General features: G+C 37.8%; 1 protein-coding gene and 2 long non-coding RNA genes across 11 annotated transcripts in view; 1 reads left to right on the forward strand and 2 right to left on the reverse strand.

The window, feature by feature from the left end:
- PDE5A (phosphodiesterase 5A) overlaps positions 1 to 27,160 on the forward strand; it is a 139,680-nt gene that overhangs the window by 75,332 nt on the left and 37,188 nt on the right. For all 5 annotated transcript variants that reach the window (XM_019418579.2, XM_019418552.2, XM_019418587.2 and 2 more), the window contains exons 10-11: positions 6,382 to 6,557; positions 10,152 to 10,211. In XM_019418579.2, the coding sequence (XP_019274124.1) occupies positions 6,382 to 6,557; positions 10,152 to 10,211 (236 nt within the window). The remainder of the gene's footprint in view (positions 1 to 6,381; positions 6,558 to 10,151; positions 10,212 to 27,160) is intronic.
- On the reverse strand, positions 6,797 to 14,824 carry LOC128776553 (uncharacterized). The gene is made up of 5 exons (XR_008421709.1): positions 13,995 to 14,824; positions 12,292 to 12,526; positions 11,067 to 11,146; positions 9,949 to 9,998; positions 6,797 to 6,887 (listed from the first exon to the last, which is right to left on the reverse strand). It is a non-coding gene; the product is annotated as an uncharacterized LOC128776553 (long non-coding RNA).
- LOC109248726 (uncharacterized) overlaps positions 21,702 to 27,160 on the reverse strand; it is a 54,459-nt gene continuing 49,000 nt past the window's right edge. For all 5 annotated transcript variants that reach the window (XR_008421708.1, XR_008421706.1, XR_008421705.1 and 2 more), the window contains 2 exons: positions 25,078 to 25,204; positions 21,702 to 24,433 (listed from right to left, as the gene is read on the reverse strand). This is a non-coding gene — a long non-coding RNA (uncharacterized LOC109248726). The remainder of the gene's footprint in view (positions 24,434 to 25,077; positions 25,205 to 27,160) is intronic.

A 27,160-nucleotide genomic window follows, 5' to 3' on the forward strand; every position in this document is an offset into this window, starting at 1 on the left:
AAGAAAATGAGAAAAAATTAAACTAAGAATGTATGTTAGAATTATAAAAGTGAAAATATATAAAATAAAAATAAATAAATCAAAGGATTATAGTTTTAAGAAATTATTGCAAAAATAGCAAGAAAAACTTTATAGTAGCACTAGAAAACAGAAGATTACCTTTACTGGACTAGAAATAGTGAGGGAATTTCTGGAAGATATGAGGTATATATCATTTGTAAGAACGCATTTTACACAAAATGGGAAAAATTTGAATAGAGATGACAATAATAATATCAGACAAAGTCAAATTTAAGGTAAAAACATACTGTAAAGGGTCACTTCGAAATTTATTAAACTTAAAATCCACAAAGACAGCGTAATTGTCATAAATATTTCTAATAAACTAGCATCATTGATATATAAAAGCCAAAGCTATTAAAAATAGAGGGGGAAATGGACAAAATGGAAGTCTTTAGAACACCACATCTCATAGAAAGTTAAACTCCAGGAAAAAATAAGGAAACATTAGCATTACTATAAAAAAACGAAGTGGATTTAATAGGCAAATATAGATTTACTTTTATATTTCATAATCTAAAAATACAAATTCCTGTCAAATATCCATCAGAAACTTACAAATATTAATGATACACACATATATAACACAAACTCGGTATTTCCAAAACAGAATTGATGACCACTCTCATGAATCACAATGCATTGAAATTGGAAATGCATAATAAAAGGACAAGTGGGAAGGAAAATTCTCACTTGGAAACTGCAAAGTATTCTCCTTTGTGATGATGGAGAAATCAAAAGCCAAAATGAGAGTACCTCATTTTAGAAAATTGATGGTTGTATCAACATAACATAAAAACTCAAGGCATATGGTCAAAGCTATGCTCAGAGGAGAGATACAGCTTTAACTATTTTGTTATTATTAAGAAATAATAAAGTCATTTGAACTAAGAATTCAGTTGAAGAAATTAGAAAAACAGCACCCTCTGTTTCTCACCTTCTATGCTGCCCCCCAATAAAGAAATAAATAGAAAGCAGAGAAAAGTAATTGAAATGATAAATTTATGAAATGGGAAGGGATAATGAAAAAAAGAGATAATGGGGAAACAATAATAATAAGCAAACCTGCAGCACATATAATGAGGATAATAAGAGAAAAACACAAGTAACAATGAATAAAAAATAACAACTATTGCCCAGAGGAAATTCTAGCCAAAGCAGAGGGGAGGAGATGAAACAATGTGAGATACAGAAAAAGAAAAGGCAAAATAAAACAACTTCCAGATGATATGATTGTGAAGTGGAAAACCCAAGAGAATCAGCTGAAAGTATTTCTCTACAGAGAGTTCTAAAACTTCCTGGTTTTAAAATTATTTTAAAAATTTTTTTTAACTTTTTTTTATTTTTGAGAGAAAGAGACAGAGCGTGAGTGGGAGAGGGGCAGAGAGAGAGAGAGGGAGACACAGAATTGGAAGCAGGATCCAGGCTCTGAAATGTCGGCACAGAGCCCAGTGTGGGGCTTGAAGTCACAAACTGTGAGATTATGACCTGAGTCCAAGTCGGACGCTTAACTGTGAGCCACTCAGGCACCCCACCTGGTTTTCAGATTATTAAAGAGAAATAACTTTAATATATCCCAAGACAAATCTGTTCAAAAGTAGTAATGGAAAAAAAATCCCATAGATAATAGTAGCAAAGAATAAATTTAGCCAGAAATATGTAGTAGCGTCTTTATGAGGAAAACTGTAATAGTCTACTGAATAACTTAAAAATCTTTAGTAAGTGAACTGACATAACATTTCCTGATGATAAGAATCTATTTTGTAAGATGTCAACTTTCCCCAGATTAGATTTATATCAATTTTAATACATATCCTCATAGGGTTTTTTTTTTTTTTTTTCAGAGGGAAGGGGAATTCCTGACCAACATTTATAAAACTCATCTGAAAGCATATCATATAAAAAGAATCAAAGAATAAAAAAAAAGATTTGCTCTATCAGAAATTAAAATAATGTTGCAAGGGGTGCCTGGGTGGCTCAGTCGGTTGAGCCTCGAACTTCGGCTCAGGTCATGATCTCACAGTTCATGAGTTTGAGCCCCACATTGGGCTCTGTGCTGACAGCTCAGAGCCTGGAGCCTGCTTCTGATTCTGTGTCTCCCTCTCCCCTCCCCAACTCATGCTCTGTCTTGCTCTCTCTCAAAAATAAATATTAAAAAATAATAATGCTGTAAAAGTAACATAATTAAAAGTATCATATGTGTGCCAGAAAAGATGGCAAGATCAATGGAATGCAATAGAAAGTCTAAATGCACACCCAATCTGTTACATATATATTAGTGTTATTGTATATAGTAGAGTATATTTCATTGTTTCTAAGGTACCATTGGTTGAAAGACTTCATTTTCTATAGTTCCAAGAAAGAAAAAAAAAATAATTTCAATTAAACTATGACAAGCAATTGATTAGGGTGCAAACTGATTTCAAAAATATTAAAATGTGGGGCACCTGGATGGTTCAGTCAGTTAAGCATCTGACTCTTGATTTCAGCTCAGGTCACAAACTCAAGGTTCCTGAGATTGAGCCCCAAGTCAGGCTGAGCCTGCTTGGGATTCTCTCTCTCCCTCTCTCTGGCCCTCCTCTGTTTGCACGTGCCCCCCCCCCCTCACAAATAAATAAATACATATTTTTTAAATTATTAAAATGTGAAAAAAGTACCTAGTAGTTGAAATAAGTATGACTTTAGTGTTTAAGGTGGCAGTTCAAATCATTAGAGAAGGGGTAACTATTCAACTATTATAAAAATCTAGTAGCAATTTGGGAAAAAATTAAGTTGAATTAAAAAATTAAATGTGATACAGTGAATCTACAAAAATACTACAGGAAAATATAGGTTTATATATAATCTTAAAATGGGGAAGTTTCTTTTAAAAGCAAGACACTATTCAGAAAATCTCTTTTGATTAAGATAATTGACAAATGACAAGTACAAAAAAATATATATTTGCAAGATTGGTAATAAGGGCAGGTCTTACATATTAAGCAAGACAGGATGCTAATTTCGGAGTCCACACTATGTGGTAGAGAGTACATGAGACTATAAGCAGGATATAAGAGCTGACATCCTGCTGTGCCAAAAAACCAGGAAGTAAACTGTGGTTAGTGACAACATCTGATTCCTAGAGTTACAGAAAAGGAAATATGATTGTGTGATTTTAGAAACCATCTAGTCCCTACTGACAATGTCAGTACAAGTACTTTGTGAACTCTAATATTATTAAGTAAACTGATACTTTACTAACTGTTCTCCTTCTTGGTTTTCTCCTAATGTTTTTGAATATTTTATGTTATGATTGTATATATTAATTGATTTTTGCTGAATGGTTTTCTTTTCTTTTTGGCTCTGCATTAAGTACTTTGTTTTTATATATAAATGATTCTGATTTCATACAGATTACTGGTAGATGTGGCATCTCAGATGACCAGTTTTAAATTTTATTATTATACTCTTCATCCAGTCTTCCAGTCATTAATGAACTTTTGAAAACCCTAGCTGTAAATGTGTCCGAGCTTTATATTTTCTCCTCAAGAAGGACTCTGTTTGTTATAAACTTTCTTCCTCATAGTTTTTTTTTTTTTAAACTGGGGTATTTTTGTTTGATAGAATTAAATTTTCTGAAGTGTATAAAGGAATCAGCAGGATGATCAAGGATGCTATAAAAATATAACTGTCCATTGTGCTTTCAAAGGGGAATTAGATTATATGCCTAAACGGATAATTTGTCTTTACCCTTTCCTTGCACTGAGTTTAGCCCTGTCTACACATTGTTATCTATAGTGGTGGCTTGTAAAGCAAACACACTTTAGCTGTTCCGCTCTGAGCTGTGGTTGGTACAGCCAGCTTTTGATGTTTGTACATGTGACATTCATTTCTATACCTTTGAATTCCAGATGAATTAATTAATACTTCTTAATGCACATTCATTGACTTCTGACTAAGGCATAGATTTGAACTGACGTCCCGGAGAGTTACTTAGCTAGGTCATAAGCCCAGCAGCTTGCCTGATACCCACATCTCAACCCCTTCCTGTTGTCTTTTCCTTTCCACACATACAGTAATTCTTATAAACTGGTAAAAAGAGAAATCTTGTTTATGGAAAGTGGCCAGCCAAGCAGGAGACAACTTTAGTAGAAATTGAAAGGCAGTTACGTTGTGATGTGAGGATAAAGCGGGAGACATGTGACTCTCAAGAAAATGTGATTTGGGAGACAGCCAGCACCTAGATAAACAGTTCCACATTTATAATTTGGGGATTCACAAAGGTTGGAGGACCAAACCCTTGCATTGTACCATATACGGGACGTGTTCTTTTAAGAGAATGCTATTTTTCTTGCAGTGTTCAAATTCATTATGTTTCACTTAAAGTATTCCTTGATAGTGGAATAAGTGTTAGAGAAGTATTCCCTGCAGTGCTAATAGACAGATAAGGATGTCTTTACTGTCTAAAGTAGAAAAACTCCCACAAACAAACCAGAACGAGCAAAAATGAGAGTACAGTGAATTTGCAGTGCTAAGAATAAATTGCACATCAATGGCGATAACAGGACTTAATGTGCAACCATGGATCATTGTGGACTCTGTGAAATCCTTTTGTGCTCTGGGAAAAGTAACTGATAACACACTCTAGTCTTCATGGGAAAGTAGTTTGGGTGAGAGCTGCAGTCCTGCATTCTTTCATTAACTCAGTAAACATTTTTCGAGTTACTGCTATATGCCAGGCATTTTGCTAACTGAGGAAGTGGATCTGAGAAAATAAAATCTCTAAGGCCAGAAATCTCTACAGCCTAGAAAGAGGGACAGAAATGAAATCGGCTGTGATACACCAAGCAATGGATTAAGGGCATAGAAAAGAGTAGTGCCTGCCTCACCTGGGAGGTGGGAGGCCTCCAGGAGCTACTGTGAAGGAGATGTGAGTGTCAGCTGGCTAATCGGAAGGAAAGCAGTGGGGAGCAGTGGAGGCGGGTGGAAAAGCACAGGCAACGTTGTGAGCAAGAAGATACAGTCAGGGAACCACCAGCAGTGATCTCAAGGAGGTCAAAGAGCACAGAGCAGAGGACTGTGGTAAAAAGTGCTCTTTGGGACTAGGCAGAGCCGGGCTTTGAATTTTAGACGTGAGCATAGAAACTAAGTGGCCTTGAGCAAATGACTTAACTTTTCTGAGACTCAGTTTTTTCATCTGTAAAATGGGGATGGTCATATCTACTTTGCAGTGTAAATTTTAAGGCCCAGAGATTGTGTGTGTACTGAAGCATTTAGCATAGTACGTATCCCATGGTGGGCACACACTGGAACTCTGGTATTAAATATTTAGAGACGGAAGAAATAAGTACTTAACACTTTGTTTTACCCAGAGGTAGGAGGTCACTGAACTCCTCAAAGAGAGGCCACTGGCTCAGAATCCCATTGAAGTAGTTCAGTAAAGACTTACAATGTTGATGTAATTTTCCATTTATATTGACTACATGTTTGACTTCTTTTTCTTTTTTAATTTTTTAAACATACATTTATTTTTGAGGGACAGAGACACAGAGCATGAGTGGGGGAAGGGCAGAGAGAGGAAGACAGAATCCATAGCAGGCTCCAGGCACAGAGCTCGATATAAGGCTCAAACACACGAACCTTGAAATCATAACCTGAGCAAAAGTCGAAGGCTCAGCTGACTGAGCCATCCAGGTGCCCCTATATGTTTGACTTTCTAAGAGAAGCCAGGACTTGGGAGGTTATGATTTTCTTCAAAGATTAGTTCTGCCTTTATTTCTAAATGGTCATTTTTATTTGCATTTATTTGTAGTATCAAAAGTTGTCTGCAAGTATGATTCTCCTGGATACAGAGGTACTTATTTGAAATTTGAGATGGTCTATGTGAATTAACCTGTTTTCTACGTTCTATTTTGTATGTTACTGTAGTTTTTAACTTCTGGTTTCTCAGTAAGGAAAGGCAATCTGTGTGACCCAAAATTCTGATGTGCATTAAAATTGTTCTCTTGGCAAATGTACAAAAATCCAATTAGTTTCCAAAGGACAAATTGTCTTTGGGGACTCAGCTGATCTAAAATTCGTGACCGCGTCTGGAAGAAAATAGTACTCTAGGATTTTTTTGAACGCAGGCAACATACTGTGTGAAACAAGTTCTCATGTAAATTAACTCGGTTTACTTTTCTAGCTTTTATATTTGTGAGGATCCGTTTGCTTCTTTGGAGATAGATTCCAAGCACTCATAAAAGCATAAGATAATCTTTTTTTGCGGGGGCTGGGTGTTCAAGTCAATAAAACGTATAATAATTAATAATAATGTTTACTCAATTTCTTGGATTGTTATAGGGGTTTGCCAACTTGTAAATAAGATGGAGGAGAATACTGGCAAGGTTAAGCCTTTCAACCGAAATGACGAACAGTTTCTGGAGGCTTTTGTCATCTTTTGTGGCTTGGGGATCCAGAACACACAGATGTATGAAGCAGTGGAGAGAGCCATGGCCAAGCAAATGGTCACACTGGAGGTGGGCTGACAACTGTGGGACTCTCGGTCTCTGCAGCCACACTCAGTTTCTGCCTTTCCCGCCAAAACAACTCGTGGGGTCTGTGTGTGATAGCAGCGTCTCCTCACGAGAATCAGACTGAATCCTTAGTTCCTCATGGAAACAGCTAAGGAAACGGAGACCCAGAATATTTTAGAGACTAATCAAAGGTCTCATGACCAAACCAAAACTCAGGCTGTTCGTCCCTTCACTCTTCTGATCTTAAGAATGCATTCACACAGATGTCTGCTGCCCGTGCAGCCTGTCTGTCCGAGCTCCAGTGCCTGAGCATCCCTGTCCCCTGGTGAACAGCTGTACTCATACATTTTGAAAGACAAAAATAGAAACCCTAAGCACTCAGAGAACCAGAAGTGAGGAAAAGGGAAACTCTTTCAGATTACAGATGTATGGATCCCACTTCTGAATACCCTGATTCATAAGTCTTGGGTAGAGCCTGGGAATCTACATTATTCCAGAGCTTCCCCCAGGTGATTCTGAATGTGCAGGCAGCTTGTGACCCACTGGCCTGGGACACTGACCTTCGGCAGGCTCCCTCCCGAGGAGGATTACCCTACCCAAGTGGGGCCAGCCCTTTCCAGGTGTATTTCACTAACTGCCTGAAAATGTTCACTTTGCATAACCCAGAAATTTCTTACATCAGAGACCCAGTTTAAGGAAACAGACTTCAAAAGGGCAAACGTCTCTACTTATTCATACAGTGGCGTGAAGTATGTTTGAATATTTGCCTACTCCTATGTAATTGAGATCAGTGGGAATCCATGTTTAGAAACTGTAACGTTTCCTCCAATCCTCTAATAAGTTCCTAACCTAAATAGCTAGAAAGATATATAAGTAAAAATTTACTAACAACCAAGATAGTATTAGTAATGATGAATATATAACATGAATAGTTTTGCCATGGTATTATATAAGAGACCTTGGATTATAAGCCAGTGGAAATCTTTTTTTGAAATACACACACGTAGATATAGGCGCATATATATATATATATATATATATATACACACAAATATATGTATGTGTGTATATATATATGCACACATATACCTCAAATTACATCTATACACATACATATATGTACATATAGTGTCACACGTATATACATATGTATGTATACATGTGTGCATGTGTGTATATACATATATTTTTAATCAAATTTTTTATAGTTCCCTTGGTTTTGCACTGAATTGAATCTAAGCCAGCTATCAATTAGAAATTATCTCTTCTTGTAAAAATGTTTTATTATGGAAAATTGCAAGCATATACAGAAGTATACTAAGAATAGCTTAGTGAGTGCCTATGTACTCATTAGCCATCTTTAATAATTATTGACCCCTGGCCAATATCATTCCATTCATACACTTGCTCACTGCTCTGCACTCTTCCACTTTAATCCATTGATTATTTTGAAGCAAATCCCAGACATTATATAATTTTGTTCAAAATCTTCGAGTATTTTCCTGATTGAGATTTATTTCTATTTTAACACTATAGTTTTACTTCAGTTAAATATATGAGTAATTAGGCTTTTACTTAGTCTAAACATTTATTTTATTTCAGTTCATTATGGGAAGTCCTATCGATGCTCACAAGTTTAACCTTGAAAAAGATTTTCCTTTCCTTACAAGGCATTGTATAAAAGCTAGGGACACCAATCCCTCAGGTTTTCTTAGGACAGTGAATTATTTTGACCTGGAAGCCATGGTCATTATAATGACCAACAAAACAACAATAATAATAGCTAACCTTTGCCAAATGTTTACTCTGTGTTCTGATGCTCACGTGTATAGACATACCTCATTTTATTGTGCTTTGTTTTATTGCTTGTCACAGATACTGCATTTTTTACAAATTAAAGGTTTGTAGCAACCCTATGTTGAGCAAATCTGTCAGCATCATTTTTCCAACAGCATTTGCCCACTTCATGTCTCTGTGTCACATTTTGATAATTCTTACAATAGTTCAAGCTTTTTCATTATTATTATATTTGTTATGCTAATCTGTGATCAGTCATTAGGGCCTGCTGAAAACTCAGGTGATGGGTTCCATTTTTTTAGCAATAAAGTGTTTTTGAAATAAGGTATCATATATTTTTTTAGAAGCAATGCTATTGCACACTTAATAGACTATAGCATAGTGTCAGCATAACTTTTATGTACACTGGGAAACCAAAAAGTTCATTTGACTCCCTTTATTACAATATTGGCTTTATTGCAATAGTCTGGAAATAAACCCGCTATATCTCAGAGGTAGGCCTGTATTAACAAAATTAATCATTACAACCGTATGAGTAAGGTGTTATTATTATCTCCAGTGTGACAAAATTTATTTTTTAAAACTTAGAATGGTATGTTATTCCTGTATCAATTTAAGTCTGAAAATGGCTTACCTTTTTATCAATCCTGCTAATATCTGTGGGGTTTTTAGTAAATCTATGTTGTCTCTGTCAAAGATGAACTTTAAAAAATATTTTTTAAAAAATACGGTAGATGTTTTATTTTTTTATTTTTTATTTTTTTTTTAATTTTTTTTTTTAAACGTTTATTTATTTTTGAGACAGAGAGAGACAGAGCATGAACAGGGGAGGGTCAGAGAGAGAGGGAGACACAGAATCTGAAGCGGGCTCTGGGCTCTGAGCTGTCAGCACAGAGCCCGACGCGGGGCTCGAACTCACGGACCGCGAGATCATAACCTGAGCCGAAGTCGGACGCTTAACCGACTGAGCCACCCAGGCGCCCCAGACGGTAGATGTTTTAAATATGACCACTGCCCTGATTCAAAAGAATGTCTAAAATATTATCCTATTACTTTGAAGTCATTACTTTTGAATATGGGAATTAATGATTCTTCTGTTGAGTGATGAGAAAATAGTAAGCCTGTCTGTTTAACTCTACTAGGTTAAGAGAAAGTGTACTAGTTAGGTATTGAAAGCAGGGTCCCAGGCCCCACTTGTCCCCTCACTGAGTGCCTCACGTCCCCAGATGTTACTGGATGGATTTATGGGGCAGCGCTGCCTGTCTTGATCTGTGTGACATCATGTTCTAGCCATGCCATTTTTCTTTATGAAATTCTAGAGTAGTTACAGCCCTCCCCTGAGAGCTTCTTCTAGACTCCTTGCTTTCCAAATGTCAATGTTAAGTGTCAGTTTACGCAAAAGATTTTTTCGTAATTCTCACAAGTAAAAATAACTGAAGTCAGTATTTTCTAAAAAGCAGTGCAAAAAGAAAAAAGCACAAAACAAATTTTCTGCCAACTTTGAGCCAGTAGCATCGCTTATCAATAATGTGTTCATTACATCAACAGTGTCAGAATAAAAGTGACAAGACTTTCTCTAAACACAGAGAGAGTATACCTTTTGGTCTTCTGAAACACGCAATTGAGTCAAATCTGGGATTTTTCTTTCTGTTGAAGAAAAGCAGCAAACAAGATTTGACATTCTGAGGTGTCTAGTTCTCTCTCCAGGAAGTTTTAGCAGAATCTCGAGCTTGAGATTGTAGTCTACATTTGGTAGTTTTCTCTTGGGTAACCTGTTTTCTTTGGTTTCTTACCCTATAGGTTCTGTCGTATCACGCTTCAGCAGCAGAGGAAGAAACAAGAGAGCTCCAATCCTTAGCGGTAATTCTCTTTCTTTGTAAAAGTGACTGACTACAGACATTTAATTAATACGTAAACATGCTTCTCTTAGGATAACTACTTCCAATGCAATGGTCCCAATTTTTTTAATTGTATTATTATTATTTACTTTGAGAGACAGAGAGTGAGCAGGGAAGGGGCAAAGAGAGAGAGAGAGAGAGAGAGAGAGAGAGAGAGAGAGAGAGAATCCTAAGCAGGCTCCACACCATCAGCACAGAGCTTAATGCAGAGCTAGAACCCATGAAGATCCCATGAGATCATGACCTGAGCCGAAACCAAGAGTTGGGCATTTAACTGATTGAGCCACCCAGGCACCCCAGCAATGGTCCCATTTAATTAAATGTGGTAAATATTTAGATGGACATTCATAAAAATATTTAATCAGTTCTACTTTATTGTAGGGCTAAAGAGTCACTGATGATCCAAAGCAAAAGATAACATACTGACTTTGTAGTACATTATATGATTCTGAATTTTTTTTTCAATAATGTCACATCTTTCTTAGGCCAAAACTAAATTTACTTTTAAGCTCCTGGGGACAATGTGAACAGGTGACTGACTGTGAGGTGGTTGTTTGGTCAGGGTAACGACAACAAAGATTTTATAATTTGTTATCAATAATCTGCTCTGCATTATTGAGAATTGAGAGTGATTTTGATGTCTGACCACATGGCCTATGGAATGTTACTTGAAATTGGGTTCAAATAAGGTCAGCTCCTGAATTCTTATTACATCGTTATTTAGTATGCTATGAGAGAAAAAGCACACTGATAATGTAAGTAGAATGTTAAATGTTCTAGGTCGTGGTTGAGATTAATGAAAATTTGAGGCACTTACACATTTACAGCAAAGGCTCGCCTGAGTTGAAATTTACTTGAGACAACACGGATGAGGTCTATGTGAGATGTGACAGGAGTCTGTAAAGAATGAGAAGGGTGTGAACGGATCACTGAGATTCTTTTTCATTGTCCTCATCATCATAGCTGGCCAAATGCCAACCCTCTGTGGCCTTACCTACATTTTCTCACGAAAACTGCACAGCTATATTATGAGGGCCACACTGAAGTTAGAGAAGCCAAGTGACTTGCTCAAGGTCACACTGGCAGAAAGAGGGGAAGTCAGGATACACACTCACACGGTCTATCTAGTTCCAGAGCCCATGCATACAACCACTGTGCTGTCCGTTATGAGCTGTTAGGGACAGAGAAGATTAAAGATGATTGAAATGTTTTGACCTCCACCATTAAAAAAATGATGGTGCCATGAATTAACTAAAGTGGAAATATTAAGAAGGAAAACTTGGCAGATTTGACTTAGAACGTGGTAAGTGTGAGGTGCTGGTGGAAGGACTCAATGGACGTCTTCAGTAATCATGAAAGGCAGGACTGGAGTGGGGAGGGGCTGAACAGAGGTGGCGATTTGGAGGTCCAGCCTTGCGGTTTGGGGCAGTCCCATGGGGGTAGAGCGGTTGGGAGAGGGGCCTGAAAGACTGAAGGCAGAACTTTTGGGAATCTGGGTTTCTGTGGAAGGAGTGGGAAAAGAACCTGGCTGAGGTACAGATGTGGTCATTGAACAGGGAGGAAGATTTAGGATGGGGCAGTGGCGCAGAAGGCAGAAGTTTCAAAAAGGAAGGAGGTCCTGTTGGTTGTAGAAGGTTGAGAAGTGGGACTGAGGAAGGCTGCTGCATTCTGTGATCATGTGATTGTTCAGACGGCAGCTTTAGGAGTAAAACCGCGAGAGTTAAGAGTAAATGGTGACAAAACGGAGGAATGAATATAGACTAGTTTTAAAAGATAAGTTTTGTATAAAGCAAGGAGTGGAAAAGTAGTTATTAAGGATGCTGGCTGATGTTTTTGTTTTGGTTTGCTTTGTGTTGTGCACAAGGCTCACTCACAAGGAAGAAAACCAGCATGTTGTTGGATGGAGGGCAAAGGTACGGCAATGAGGGAGTGCAAGGCAGGGAAGAGATCTGGACCTTGGAGCAGCCTAGGCATTGAGCGAGACAAGAGGGAAGCGATGATAGTAATAATAATAAGAATAGCTACATTTATTGAGCACTTACCTCATACATGGCATGTTGGAAGTTCTTTGTGTGTGTTCACTAAGTGTATTTAGTCCACAGCAGCCCCATCAGGTCGGTATGGTTAGCAGGTGGAATGTGAGGAATTTGAGATTGAGAGGCTTTAGGTTGTCCTGCTCGGGATCTCCCCGGTCGTAAGTGATGGTGCCAGTACTAACTCTGGGCAGCCCAGATCCAAAGCCCAGACTCCCCTGTGTGGCACTGGAGAGGTAATGAGCTGGAAAAGGAAGGCTGAGGACTTACAGGTGTTCTCAGTTAAATCAGTGAGTAGAAAGCAGAGTCATTTATTTGCCAAGAACAGTTTAAGGAACTTGGGATGTTTCACCTGAAAGGTTAAGCTTCTTTTGGGGTTAGCCTCATTCGGGATGGACTTTATTTATTTTGTTCATGGTGGTATTTGAAGAAATGAACAGTTCTTCAATTATTTACAGAGGTTTATAGGTTATAAATATCTTTCACATCAGGCTTAATTGGCCTGTTGGTCTCATCCTTCCAGAATGATGAAGTTTTTAACTAAATGCATACTGTGAGTTGGACATTATCACATGGAAAGATACATCTTGAAGTGCTTGCGAGCACTGCAAGAGTATTAAATTAGTTCTAAAATGAGGGCAAGGTTACACTCTGCCATGTGTTGTTTTAGATAAATAAAAACTAGCAAATAGAGCAATTTCTAAAGATAATGCTAAAAACATCACTAGGATATTAAACTTTGCTTTCACTTTGAAAATAGCAATCTGTCAGAAAAAATCTGAAAATTATTTTCTCAATTATTTTTATAATTTTAGCAAGAGAAAAACGCTTTGGAATAACTGAAAATTGCTATATTGCAGTATTGTTCAAAACCATCTGTTGTTTCATTTGGAAAATAGATTTCTGGCAGCTGCACTGGGAAATTTAGGGTTACGTCACTTATAGGTCAGCTAATTTATTTAAATTGGTTGAAATTCAGCAACTGAATTCAATACTGGTTTTCCATCAGCCTAATAAAAATTCCTTTACAGCCCCGACTGCACAGGTGTCTGCATCATCCAGCGACTACCAAAGTTGCTTTGTCGTGTATCTGATTATTTATCTCAATTTAAGACCTAAAATAAATTGAAAAGCTGCCTAATGTTTTCTTCACTTTTATTTTTACAAGTTAGTTCTGGAGAGAATTAAATAATATATTTAAGTATACCAAATATTTATGCCTGTTTCCAGAAAAGTTCTCTAGTTATAACAAAAGTATAACCAAGTTGATAGGAAACTCAAAATCCTTATTTTTTCCCCTTTGTTTTAGTTGAGTTTTTAATCTAATTTCTCTTGACTTAAAATTGGGTATAGCAGAAATAAGGCCTTAAACTAAGCATTTTACCATATATCTTTAATGATCCTTAGTCACAAGTTGTTGAGATAAAAATAATTGAACCCCAGCTACCTGGCAATGGTTATTAGAAAATTATTAGTTAAGATATCAGAATGAAATCAGTATTTATTACCAGTAACTGAGTATTTGATTGACTGGTTTCCTTTTCTGCTTTCCTCTTTTGTTAGAAGAGTAGTGAATAAATATGTATTAGAGTTTAGTTTTTTGAAATAAGCTCAGTTTTGTCGTGGGGTCACTGCTTATTCAGTTTATCTCTATAGCTTCTGCTTTATAGCAATTTCTGAATCATATGTAATGTATATAAAAGCAAACTCACCCTTTTGTGATCCTGAAAGGTTTCTGCATCAAAATAGTGAGATAGGGAGAAGCTGACCTCTCAGGAGGGATTTCCTAGAACAGAATTTACTTCATCTTGACCTTAATCTTTCAGAGCCAGAAACGTCATGTGAACTTTCTTGATCAGGAGTGTGTTCCTGCTGCAGGTGACAGCAGCAAAGGGCAGAGCCATGTTCCTGACTCAAATCCCTGATGCCCAAGTCAGTGGTAGAGTATAGACCTAATTCCTTGTATCAAGATGATCATCACATCCCCCACTTTTTGAGAAAATCTATATATGGATAGTCAAATTATAAATAGAAAATTTTGAGCCAATAATAACAAAGAGTTGATGTTATGATCTTGATAACCAGTGTCGCTGAACTGTAGTAACCTACGGCATCCAGGAAGGCACACTCTTCCTCAAACAGTGCTAGAATGACCCTGAAACCGTCTGGGTCCTTTGGACTTCCTGTATACCATCCGTTGATACATTCGTTTTTATAGATGTCTATAACATTAACTGGGCTGTGTCTTTTCCACATTGGCAAGACTTAGTAAATTCTGTTTGATTCTTCCTGCTTTCCTTCGGCAAGCTAATCTTATCTTTTCTGCTTTGAATTCACTAGTACATTACTTCCAATGGTAATCTTAGCTCCAGAATATAGTGGCACCATTCTTCAGCTTCTTATATACTAAATAGATGTTAACCAGACTAATTCCTCACTTAGTCATAAATTTACCCTGAGAGTTTTACTTATAAGCATATGTACATATTATCAGAATCTTGACATTAGCATGTGCCATCTTTGCATGGTTTTGAAAACTGTATGCTCATTAGTTTTTATATTCTGTGCCTCTTTGCCATTGAGATTTAAAAGATGACATTTAGGGACACCTGGGTGGCTCAGTTCGTTGAGCATCCAACTTTGGCTCAGGTCATGATCTCACAGTTCGTGGAGTTCGAGCCCTGTGTCAGACTCATTGCTCTCTGCAGAGCCCACTTCGGATCCTCCGTCCCCCAATCTCTCCACCCCTCCCCAGTTCATGCTTTCTCTCTCAAAAGTAAATAAAAACATTTGAAAATAAATAAATAAATAAATAGTCACATTTATATAATGTTAGAAAGAAGGAAAAATCATAAAACATGTTGATATCGTTATTGAAGAAAATATGCTAATCCAGCCGTGCTGTGCCTTATTCACTTCTTTATTCTCTGTAAGATTCGGTTCCACATACTAAGTTGGTTATTTACTTCCCTTTGTATAAGTAAGATTTCTTTTTCATATGTATTTGGATTCACTTCCCTCTTAGAGAAAGATAAATTCTAACAGGCTTGTAAGTGGTATGGATTTTTTCTTTAAAAACATGTTTTCTGTGCATGTTAGAAGTAGGGAAGAGAGACATTAGCCTTCTGTAAAGTATAATGTGATGGCTGTCAAACTGGCTTTATTCAAAGATCTAGAAACAAACTGCTCCGCATAAAATGGTGCCCCAATAGGTGGGGGTAGTGATCAGGGACTGATAGGGAGAGCTTAAAACACCTAACTGAGGCTCTCTGCTTGTAGCTACCAATGAACCCATGAGATATCTTACATTAATTTTATGCCTGAAAATAGTTTCCTTCAATAATTGATCATTGAGGAAAACCTCTTTTCATCCTAACATTTATAATGAATAAACGTCAGGAGTAATGTAACAAAATGCCTTTATACAATACTGAAGCTAATAGGAAGAATTTGACATTTTATGGATGGCCAAGTTCAGTGTCTGCTCTTCTTTTCAAACTTATTTTAAGAAATGACTTTCTGAATAAGGGAGCCTTGCAGTAACAGTTGGCAGTTAGGAGTTATTTTGTAATTTTTATTTTAGCTCTTGAGATTTGATACTTCAGACCTAAGGCGGGTAGAATGCCTTTGATAGCAGTGTGACCTTTTTTTGTATTAAGGTTATACAGTCGAGCAAGTTGTGTAGCCATGTGGCCACATGTCTTTATTTTCTTCTGAGGTGACCAGAGACTTTGCCACAGGCTAAATATAAACCTTTTTCATGAGGCATCCACCCAAAATAAGAAACTCAATAATTTTTAAATGATCCTTTTATTTACCTTACCCAAGTATATTATTTTCCATGGACACATGCTTTTTGGGTTTCAAGGAGACTATACACTTTACAAATAGATTATTTCCTATAAAGTTTTATTTCTCTATTAAGTAAACAAAGAGGCACCCACCCTCTACACTTGTGTAGAGGCCTTCATAATGAGAAACAGTTGAATTGAAAAAAAAAAAAAAAAGGTTGTTTGTCTTATATGAAGTTCAGGATAGATTCTCTTTGACTTTATTTATTTATTTTAATATGAAATTTATTGTCAAATTGGTTTCCATACAACACCCAGTGCTCAGCCCAATAGGTGCCCTCCTCAATGTGCATACCCACTTCCCCTCCCTCCCACCCCCCCATCAACCCTCAGTTTATTCTCAGTTTTTAAGAGTCTCATATGGTTTGCCTCCCTCCCTCTCTTTTTTTTTCCCCTTCCCCTCCCCCATGGTCTTCTGTTAAGTTTCTCAGGATCCACATAAGAGTGAAAACATATGGTATCTGTCTTTCTCTGTCTGACTTATTTCACTTAGCCTAACACTGTCCAGTTCCATCCACGTTGCTACAAAAGGCCAGATTTCATTCTTTCTCATTGCCAAGTGGCTTTCCATTGTATATATAAACCACAACTTCTTTATCCATTCATCAGTTGAGGGACATTTAGGCTCTTTCCATAATTTGGCTATTGTTGAGAGTGCTGCTATAAACATTGGGGTACAAGTGCCTCTGTGCCTCAGTACTCCTGTATCCCTTGGGTAAATTCCTAGCAGTGCTACTGCTGGGTCATAGGGTAGGTCTATTTTTAATTTTCTGAGGAACCTCCACACTGTTTTCCAGAGCGGCTGCACCAGTTTGCATTCCCACCAACAGTGCAAGAGGGTTCCTGTTTCTCCACATCCTCACCAGCATCTATAGTCTCCTGATTTGTTCATTTTAGCCACTCGACTGGTGTGAGTGGTTTTGATTTGTATTTCCCTGATGAGGAGTGACGTTGAGCATCTTTTCATGTGCCTGTTGGCCATCTGGATGTTTTCTTTAGAGAAGTGTCTATTCATGTTTTCTGCCCATTTCTTCACTGGATTATTTTTTTTTCAGGTGTGGAGTTTGGTGAGTTCTTTATAGATTTTGCATACTAGCCCTTTGTCCGATATGTCATTTACAAATGTCCTTTCCCATTCCGTTGGTTGTCTTTGACTTTAGAAAAATAGGTGACTATATTCAGGTTCTCCAGGGAAACAGAACTAGTAGGAGAGAGATTTATTCTGAAGAATTGGCTCACACAGTTATGGGGGCTGAGAATTCCAGCAGTGTTATGTCTGCAAGGTTGGAGACCCAGGAAAACCAGTGGTATAATTCAGTTTGAGTCTAAAGGCCTGAGAACAGAGGAGCTGATGCTTGAAATCCAAGTCCAAGGGCCTGAGAAGATAAGATGAGATATTCCAACTTCATAGGAAGCAAAAAAGGCATGTTCTTCCTTCCTCTACCTTTTGTTCTATTCAGGCCCTGGACAGATGCATGATGTCCACCCACAGTGAAGAGGGAAGTCTACTGAGTCCACTGATTCAGTGCTCATCTCATCCAGAAATACAGAAATACTTTCACAGACATACACAGAAATAGTGTTTAGTGTGTCTAGTCAAGTGAGACATAAAATTAACCATCACAAGTGACTAAAAAAAGTAGTTAAGTATGTATTTTCATTATCTATCGTTGTGTTATTAGGGAGCATGTGCAAACTACTAACATCCTTGTGTCATTAAACTTTAAAAACTATGTATTTCAATTATTTATGTGCCTATCCTCTCCATCAGGCTATTAGTTCTTGAGTCGTCATCATCATAGCTACCATCTAGTGATTGCTGAACAAGAACCTGGTTTACATATCTTGTTAAGTGAGTGAATGAATCAATCAGTAGATTCTGGAAAATCTAGAGTTTTAGAGAGCCTATAATCTAGCCTGAAATAACATAACCCAAACTCCTTCAGTATCCAATAAGATTTTGCTTTCTTTCTTCTTAAAATGATTATGAAACTAGAAACAGCTTAATAGTTGATGAAATACATAAAGAAGCATAGGGCTAGAGAGAAACCAGGTTCAACTTCCAGCTCCATGATCTCAGGCAAATCTGTGACTTCTCCGTGTCTCAGATTCTTTATGTATAAAAAGAGGATAATAGAAGAATTTACCCTGCAGAGTAGTGACTGGAGTTCCTGGTACCTATGTGCCCAGGAAGTATTAGTTGTTAGTAGTGCTAACAGTGGGAGGAAAATCAGTTCTCAGTCTAGTAGTAGCAGCATCAAGATTTTGATGTACCTTGTCATGTTCCAAGTCTTTTTGCCTGAGCCCTTCTAATAATTTGCACTTCAATGAAGTATACACTCATTTTTTAAATTAGTCTAGGTGGAAGAGGTAGGTGGACTATCTGGGAGAAAAATGTACCATGTGTTGTAAGAACAAGTGTAAACCTTTGTTTAAAGTTTAACCAGTTTTCTACTCGAGGGCAGTAATCTAGAATTGACCATTTTGAGTAACTTCTTGCCAGAGTTGGTAGGATATTGGTCATCGCTTTCCCATCATGAGTTTCCAGTGTTCTTGGAAGTGAATGAATCAAACTTTAATGAGACTTAAGCTGAAGCTGATTGTTAAAAAACTATAGTAATGAAATATTTATTGTGCAGACAAAAAGAATTCAACTATATTTAAAAATTTTTTAAAGCAAATAAAATTCATAATTGAACTATAGGGTAAGAAAGCATATTCTATAATATATCTGTTGTTTCTGGCACAGCATGGTTCATTATTAATGTTAACATTTGTATTATAACTCTTTGCCAAATTAAATTAAATTAATTAAATATTATGGAGAACTGGTTAGGTGCTTGATCATATCAAAAAGATTTTCATTCACACATTTATATTTACCTCCTACTCTATGTGGGCTCCACATAACAATAAATAAGTCTCTACCCTCTTCGAACTTGAATAGTGAAGGACTGTATGTATAACATAATTATACAATATTATATGATTATAATCAGAAAAAAGGCTATAACTTTAAAGTGTAGGGCATTGTGAGATTATATAATATAGAGACATTCTAGAATATCTAGAATGGTCTGAGGTATATGTAGTAATTCACATAAGAGATGTGGCAAGTCTGTGATTTCATGCTACACTGTAATTCAGCAACCTGCAAGGTAAGATTGAATCTAGGTTTTGGCTACATTAATGCTTCAAGAAATAGAATGTTTAGATTTGCAGTTCAGATCCAGAGCTCACTGCCTCCCATGGACACACCAAAACTACAACTACATATAAAACAACTTATCAGGGTGCCTGGGTGGCTCAGTCGATTAAGCGTCTGACTTCGGCTCAGGTCATGATCTCATGGTTTGTGAGCTCAATCCCCACGTCAGGCTCTGTGCTGACAGCTCAGAGCCAGAAGCCCACTTTGGAATCTGTGACTCCTTCTCTCTGCCCTTCTCCTGCTCACATTCTGTCTCTCAAAAAATAAATGTTAAAAAATTGTTTTTGTTTAAAAACAACTATCTCCAAAAACAACTTGAAGACTAGCAGACCTAAGATTTTACACAACTAAGGATATAAAGAAATAGTCGCATCAAGATGACCAGGAGTGGCAAAGAGGCAGAGACAGTCTACTAAACTCAGGACTCACACCTCCCCAGCATGGCAACAAATGGGAGGATATCATGACTGCAAAGGCCCTCTGACCTTTGGGTTCTCTGACCCAGGAAACCTGCACTGGGAAGATGAGCTCCCATAACATCTGGCTTTGAAAACCAGTGGGGCTTAAGTCCAGGAGAGCCAGAAGACAGCAGGAAATCAAGACTCCACTCATAAAGGGCATGTGCACAGTCTCACTTGCTCTGAGTCCCAGAGCAGAGGCAAGAATTTGAAAAGTACCTGTATTACATGTGAATGAGATTCATTGACTAATTTAATTGACTAAATTTAGGGCACAGAACTAATTTGGGATCTGTTGGAACTTTATCCAGGGATAGAAGTACTGTGAATGCCATTTTCTTTTTCACTCCCCTTCTACCTACTTGTCCTGAGTAGCTGCCCTACCTAGCAAGTGCTGTTTCTGACACTATCCATCTACAGTGCTAGCACTGCTTGCCCTACCCTGGCATTTCCCTGCAAATTGCCTCACCCAACCCACCAGCTCTGGCCAGTGCTCCTCTCAAGTGGCTGTCTGCCCCACCACACCTGATGGGTGGCCTTGGTGACAGTGGCACTGCCCCAGGTAACCTCACCCCACCACAACCAGTGATTGGCCCTCCACCCTGCCACACCCAGAGGGTGGTGTTGGGTGGGATGGGTAACCAGGAGAGTTTCCATGACAGGGCCCCACAGGATAGTTTCTATATAGAGCTACTCCTTTGAGACAAGGAGACATAACTGATCTACTCAATATATAGAAGCAAACACAGAGAGTCAGGGGACAAAATGAAGAGACAGAAAAACATGTTCCAAATGAAAGAACAAGACAAAACTGCAGAGAACAAATAAATGAAATAAACAATCCACCAGATAAAAAGTTCAAAGAAATGGTCATAATGATGCTTATTGATCTTGGGAGAAGAATGGTTGAATACAATGAGAACTTCAACAGAGAGATAGAAAATACAAAAGAGAGCCAATCAGCTGAAGAATACAATAACTGAAATGAAAAGCTAGAATCTACAGCAGATGCAGAAGTACAGATTCTCTAGGGTAGGGGTAGGGGAGAATCTCCCAATGAGAACCAAAAGAAAAGAAAATTTTTAAAAGTGACAATAGTTTAAGGGACATTAAGCATACTAACACTCACATCATAGGGGTTCCAGAAGGCGAAGAGAGAGAGAGAGGGACAGAAAACCTGCTTGAAGAAATAATGCCACAAAACTTCCCTAACCTGGTGAAGGAAGAAAACACTCAACTCCAGGAAGCACAGAGAGCCCCAAAAAGATGAACCCAAAGATACCCATACCAAGACACATTATAATCAAGATGTCAGAAGTTAAAGATAAAGAGATAATTTTAAAAGCAGCAAGAGAAAAACAACTAGTTACATACAAGGGAGCCCATATAAAATTATCAGCTGATATTTCAGCAGAAACTTTATACGCCAGAGGGAGTGGTATGATATATTCAAACTGCTGAAAGGAAAACAACAACAACAATAATATTCTACCTGGCAAGGTTATCACTCAGCATTGAAGGCGAGATAAGGAGATTCCTCAATAAGCAAAAGCTAAAGGAGTTTATCACCACTAAACTGACCTTACAAGAAACTTTAAAAGATACTTCATTAAATGGAAAAGGAAAAGCCATAATTAGCAATAAGAAAATTATTAAAGAAAAAAAATCTCACTGGTATAGGTAAAGATATAGTAAAGGTACTAGGTCAACAACTTATATAACTATTATGGAGTTTAAAAGACAAAAGTAATAAAAATTTTCTATATCTACAATAATTATTCAAAGAATACACAAAATATGTGTAAAATATGATGTCAAAAAATGTATTGGGGAGAGTGAAAATCTAATGCTTTAGAATGTGCTTGAACTTTAGTGACCATCAACTTAATACAGACTGGTATATACCTAGGAAGTTATATATGAACTTTATGGTAACCACAAATGAAATCCCTACAATAGATATACAAAAAATTGAGAGTAAGGAATAAAAACATAACCCTAAAGACAGTCACAAAATCATACAGGAAGAAAGCAAGAGAAAAAGGAACAGAGAACTACAAAAACAACCAGAAAACAATCAACAAAATGGCAATAAGTACATATCTACATATCTGTCAGTAATTAAATGTAAATAGACTAAATGCTCCCATCAAAAGAAATAGGGTGGCTGAATAGGTTAAAAAAAAAAAGACCAACTTATACATTACCTACAGAGACTCACTTGAGATGTAAAAACACACATAGGGGTGCCTGGGTGGCTCAATCAGTTAAGCATTCAAGTCTTGATTTCAGCTCAGGTCACGATCCCAAGGTGGTGAGATTGAGCCCTGCATCAGGCTCTCTGCTGAGCGTGGAGCCTGCTTAAGATTCTCTCTCTGTCCCTCTGCCCCCTCCCCTGCTCTTTCTCTCTAAAAAAATAAAAGCACACATAGACTGAAAATGAAGGAATGGAAAAAGATATTTCATGCAGATAGAAGCAAAAAAAATAAAAAAAGCAAAATAGACTTTAAAACAAAGATTGTAACAAGAAAAAGAAAGGCATGACATAATGATGAAGGGATCACTCCAACAAGAGGGTTATCAAGTGTCTTTTCCAACCACAACTGTATGAACTAGAAATGAATTACAAGAAGAAAAGTGGAAAAAATACAGACACATGGAGACTACACAATATGCTACTAAACAACCAATGGGTCAGTGAACAAATCAAAGAGGAAAGAAAAAAATTCCTAGAGATGAGTGAAAGAGTCGGACGCTTAACTGACTGAGGCACCCAGTCACCTCCAATGGCATTTTTTACAGAACTCAAACAACTAATTCTAACATTTGCATGGTACCACAAAAGCCCCCCAATAACCAAAGCAACCTTGAGAAGGAAGAGCAAAGCTGGAGGAATCACGCTTGCTGTTTTCAGACTATACTACAAAGCTGAGTAATCAGAACAGTTTACTACTGGCACAAAAACAGTCACATAGACCAATGCAACTGACTAAAGAGTGCAGAAATCTGTGGTCAGGAGGTTTGAGGTCAGGAGGTCAATCAATGTATTGACCTATGGTTAATTGGTCTTCAACAAAGAAGGTAAGAATATACAACGGTTAAAAGACAGTCTCTTCAGTAAATGGTGTTGAGAAAACTGGACAGCTACGTGCAAAAGAATGAAAATGGGCCACTTATACTATATACAAAAATAAACTCAAAATGGATTAAAGACTTAAAGGTCATAGTGGAAACCATAAGACTCTTAGAAGAAAACATAGGCAATAAACTCTGACATCATCTGTCTCCTCAGGCAAGGGCAACAAAAGCAAAAATAAACAAATGGGACTATATCAAACAAGAACAGTTTTACATAACAAAACCAAAACAAAAAGGCAGCCTACTGAATGGAAGAAGATATTTGCAAATAACTTGTCTCTAGCTGTGAAAGTCCTAGATGGCATCTTCTTCCAATAGAAGGTGCTTCTTCTCTATTGGAAACCTGTTGTTTAGTGTAGCCACCTTCATTATCTTCACTAGATCTTCTGGAGAACTTCCTGCAGCTTCCACATCAGCACTTGCTGCTTCACCTTGCACTTGATGTTATGAAGAATTTTCTTTCTTTAAACCTCATGAGCCAACCTCTGCCAGCTTCAGACTTTTCTTCTGCAGCTTCTTCACCTCTCTCAGCTTTCACAGATCTGAAGAGAGTTAAGGTCTTGCCCTGGGATTAGGCTTTGATTTAAGGTAATGTTGTGGCTGGTTTGATCTTCCATCCAGACTACTAACGCTTTCTCCATATCAACAAGAAGGCTATTTCACTTTCTTATCATTTGTGCCTTCGCAGGAGTAGCACTTTTACCTTCTTTCAAGAACTTTTCCTTTTCATTCTCAACTTGGCTAACTAGAGCATGAGGCCTAGCTTTTGGCCTACCGTGGCTTTTGACATACCTTGCTCACTAAGCTTAATCATTTCTACCTTTAGATTCAAGTGAGAGATGTGCAGCTCATCCTTTCACTTGAACACTTAGAAGGCACTGCAGGGTTATTAATTGACCTCATTTCAATATTGTTGTGTCTCAGGGAATAGGGAGGCCTGAGGAGACGGAGAGAGAGAGAGATGGTGGAACAGCGGGCTGGTGAAGCAGTCAGAACACCTACCACATTTACCGACTAAGTTTACCATCTTATGTGAGCACAGTTTGTGGTACCCCAAAGCAATTACAGTAGTAATATCAAAGATCACTTATCACAGATCATTATAACACATAGAATAATAATGGGAAAGTTTGAAATATTGTGAAAATTACCAAAATGTGACACAGAGACATGAAGAGAGCAGATGCTGTAGGAAAAAATGGTGCTGACAGATTTCTCGATGCAGGGTTGCCATTAATCTTCAACTGTTTAAAAAAACAGACAAACACAATGTCTGCAAAATGCAGTAAAACAAAGTATGCCTGTAGTTAGTTCACTGAAGAAACCAAAACTAAGCTAGAACCCTGGCCGTAAAGGGAGCAGAGAAGTATATTTTTGAGTTTTCTAAACTCTTCAAAAAAATGAAGGCTCACCAGTAGAAGGTTGAAATAGATGCTGATGGAGTCTGGTATAGTATCTCCCAAAGGGATGTACCAGTGAATGTTTCCCTGGTGCAGCTGGGAAGGATAAGAAAAGAACTAGCTATATGAAAACTTGAGGGGATGCATTCTAAGCGGAGGAAAAACAGTTAAAGAGGCCTGGAAGTGAGAAAGAGTATTAATCAACCTTAAAAACAAATGGCAAAAGTGTAGACCTCCTCCCCCCACCAAAAAAAAAAAAAAAAAAAAAAACAACATGGTGATTTCAGGAAACTCAAATTTTCATTTAGAGCATTACTACAGTAAGTAAAGAGGCTGCCACATACCCAGTCTAATCCTCCTCTACACTCATGCAGAGAGTGGTCCTCTGCATTCCTTTCTCTCATGTGTCAAGAAGCCTGACAGTGACACGAATGTGGAATCGAGCATGAAAAACACAACAGAGGGGCGCCTGGGTGGCTCAGTCGGTTGGGCGGCCGACTTCGGCTCAGGTCATGATCTCACGGTCCGTGAGTTCGAGCCCCGCCTCGGGCTCTGTGCTGACAACTCAGAGCCTGGAGCCTGTTTCAGATTCTGTGTCTCCCTCTCTCTGACCCTCTCCCATTCATGCTCTGTCTCTCTGTCTCAAAAATAAATAAACGTTAAAAAAAAAAATTAAAAAAAAAAAAAGAAAAGAAAAACACAACAGAGCCACAACAGCTACGGTGCATCCATCCGTTTACCTTAAATGATGAGAGGGTCGGAGAGAGAGATTGAGCCTGGTACAGGAAGGTCAGTGGCAAGATTCAGGTGCCCCATACAGGGTGGCTTCTGGTTCCAAAAGAGAAGACAATAAGAGGTCCTGGAGTCCTGTGGCCAGAGAGATAAATATACCATAATTTCAGAATATTAAACCTTAGAGACACTCTAATCCACCTCTGCCCCTTCATTTTACAGGTGAGAATTTGACAGAGTGGTTGAACATCTTGTTGAGGGTGATAAAGTCTGTGGAACATCGGGACTAGAACCCCTTAATAGCAAACATACCGTTTTACCATGTGCTTCACTTAAAAGTCCCGCTTTTCATGGTCATTATATAATGCTGAAATGCAAATGTGGTAGCTAATCTAGGATTTTGTTAGCTGGTGGTCAATTTAACATTTAGCTCCATATCCGTCAAGATGGTGTTCAGAACAACTGCTTTTGAGTAACGATGGCAGAGAAATTAAAGTATTTTAAAAATTCTGAATACTACTACTTCCTTTAACCCAATCCAGCCCTACTCCCAAGGATATGTTTCATTCCACCCTTAGTGAATTTCACTGCCAAAGTTGGTTGTGTTTTTTAAAAATTTTGCAAAAATGGTGAAAAAGAGCCACAGCTTTAGAAAGAGGGTCATAAAAAACAGGAGGTCATAAAAACGTGACTTAAATGAAGAATCCCCTCTAAAGTGTCATGAAAGCTAGCCTAGTTTCTTCATTAGTTTGAGTGGCAGATCCAATTATAGAAGAAAAAAGATATTATACTATTGACCTTTTTACCAGATTAAATCTTTAACCCACTGGGCTTCGTGTACTTTTTGCATTCCATATTTGGTTATTTTTGACACAGATTAAACTCCCAACTCTAGAAGAGCTCAACGATATTTGAATTAAGCAATAAAATATCTAAACACTGTTGCCTAGGGAGTCACAGGCATTATGCTTCCATGTAGAGGAATAACCGGTATTTGTTGGGATTAGATGGTATGATAGTTGAATTGGATTATGCAACCAGAAGACACATACATGTTTATAAAATGTGCTTTATAAAATCTTTTTAAAAATGTTATTTCTGCTAGTCTTCAATACCACAATGCAATAAGTTATATTATCCCCTAAAGTCACTTAACAAAATAAGGTGTCACTAAAAGAAGCGATTGTGAAAATCCAGAATTATATATAACGTAGCCTATCCCAGAAATACCACAAACCCTATTCTCTGCTATTAGTAAACTGTAGAATATCTTGTTTTATAAAATGGGAAGTAATATTGACAGGTAATATGTTTTATCTAAAGTCACCTTTATCCCAAGACCTTTCGAGAAAAACGGAAAGTTGAATTGTCTTATGATGGTCAAAGAAGCAGTTTACAAGGGCTATAAATGACATCCAACTTTCTTATGGCTTGTTAGCAATCAGTTCTGAGAATTCTGAACCCATGTATCACTGACCACCAGGTTCTGAAGGAAAATGTTTATACATCCCCACTGGAACATCTCTGAAAGGTTGAGTCGGTGGTGTGGTGTGATAGAACAAGCAAAAGATTCTTTTCTCTGACTAGAGGGTTTGGGAATTAGAGTGTCAAGGGGAGAGGCACAAGCTGTGTTGGCTGCCTTTGTCCCATAGCTTTTAGAATATCCTTTGTGGAAGGAGAGAAAGAAAACTTCTTCCATAAGAATAATGGTGCCCTAAGGAAAAAACATCTGTTCTCTTGTTGAGTGCAGTCTGTTTAAGGGAAACAGCAGCAATCTGCCTCGAGTTAAAAGGTGGGCTTATTCCCACCTCCACACTTCTGAGCTGCACTCCAGTTGCCTGCTCCAATCTCTGATGTCGGAGGCGGAGGCCGTGTAAACAATGAAGCCCTTTATCTAAACATTTAAATCCTCCTCTCTTCCCCTGTTTCAGCCCACGCAGTAGCCTGTGGAATTGACTTAACAGAAGGCATATTTTCTCGTGAATTTTGGGCTTGGGAAAAAACTCTTAGTTTGGAATATGAAGAGGGGGGCATTAACTTAAAGTTTAAACATGCCTGGTATACATGAGTACAATATAAAGGTCAAGCGAG

This window comes from Panthera pardus, unplaced genomic scaffold, assembly GCF_024362965.1.
Source record: "Panthera pardus isolate Hobbes unplaced genomic scaffold, ASM2436296v1 HiC_scaffold_13, whole genome shotgun sequence".
NCBI lineage: Eukaryota > Metazoa > Chordata > Mammalia > Carnivora > Felidae > Panthera > Panthera pardus.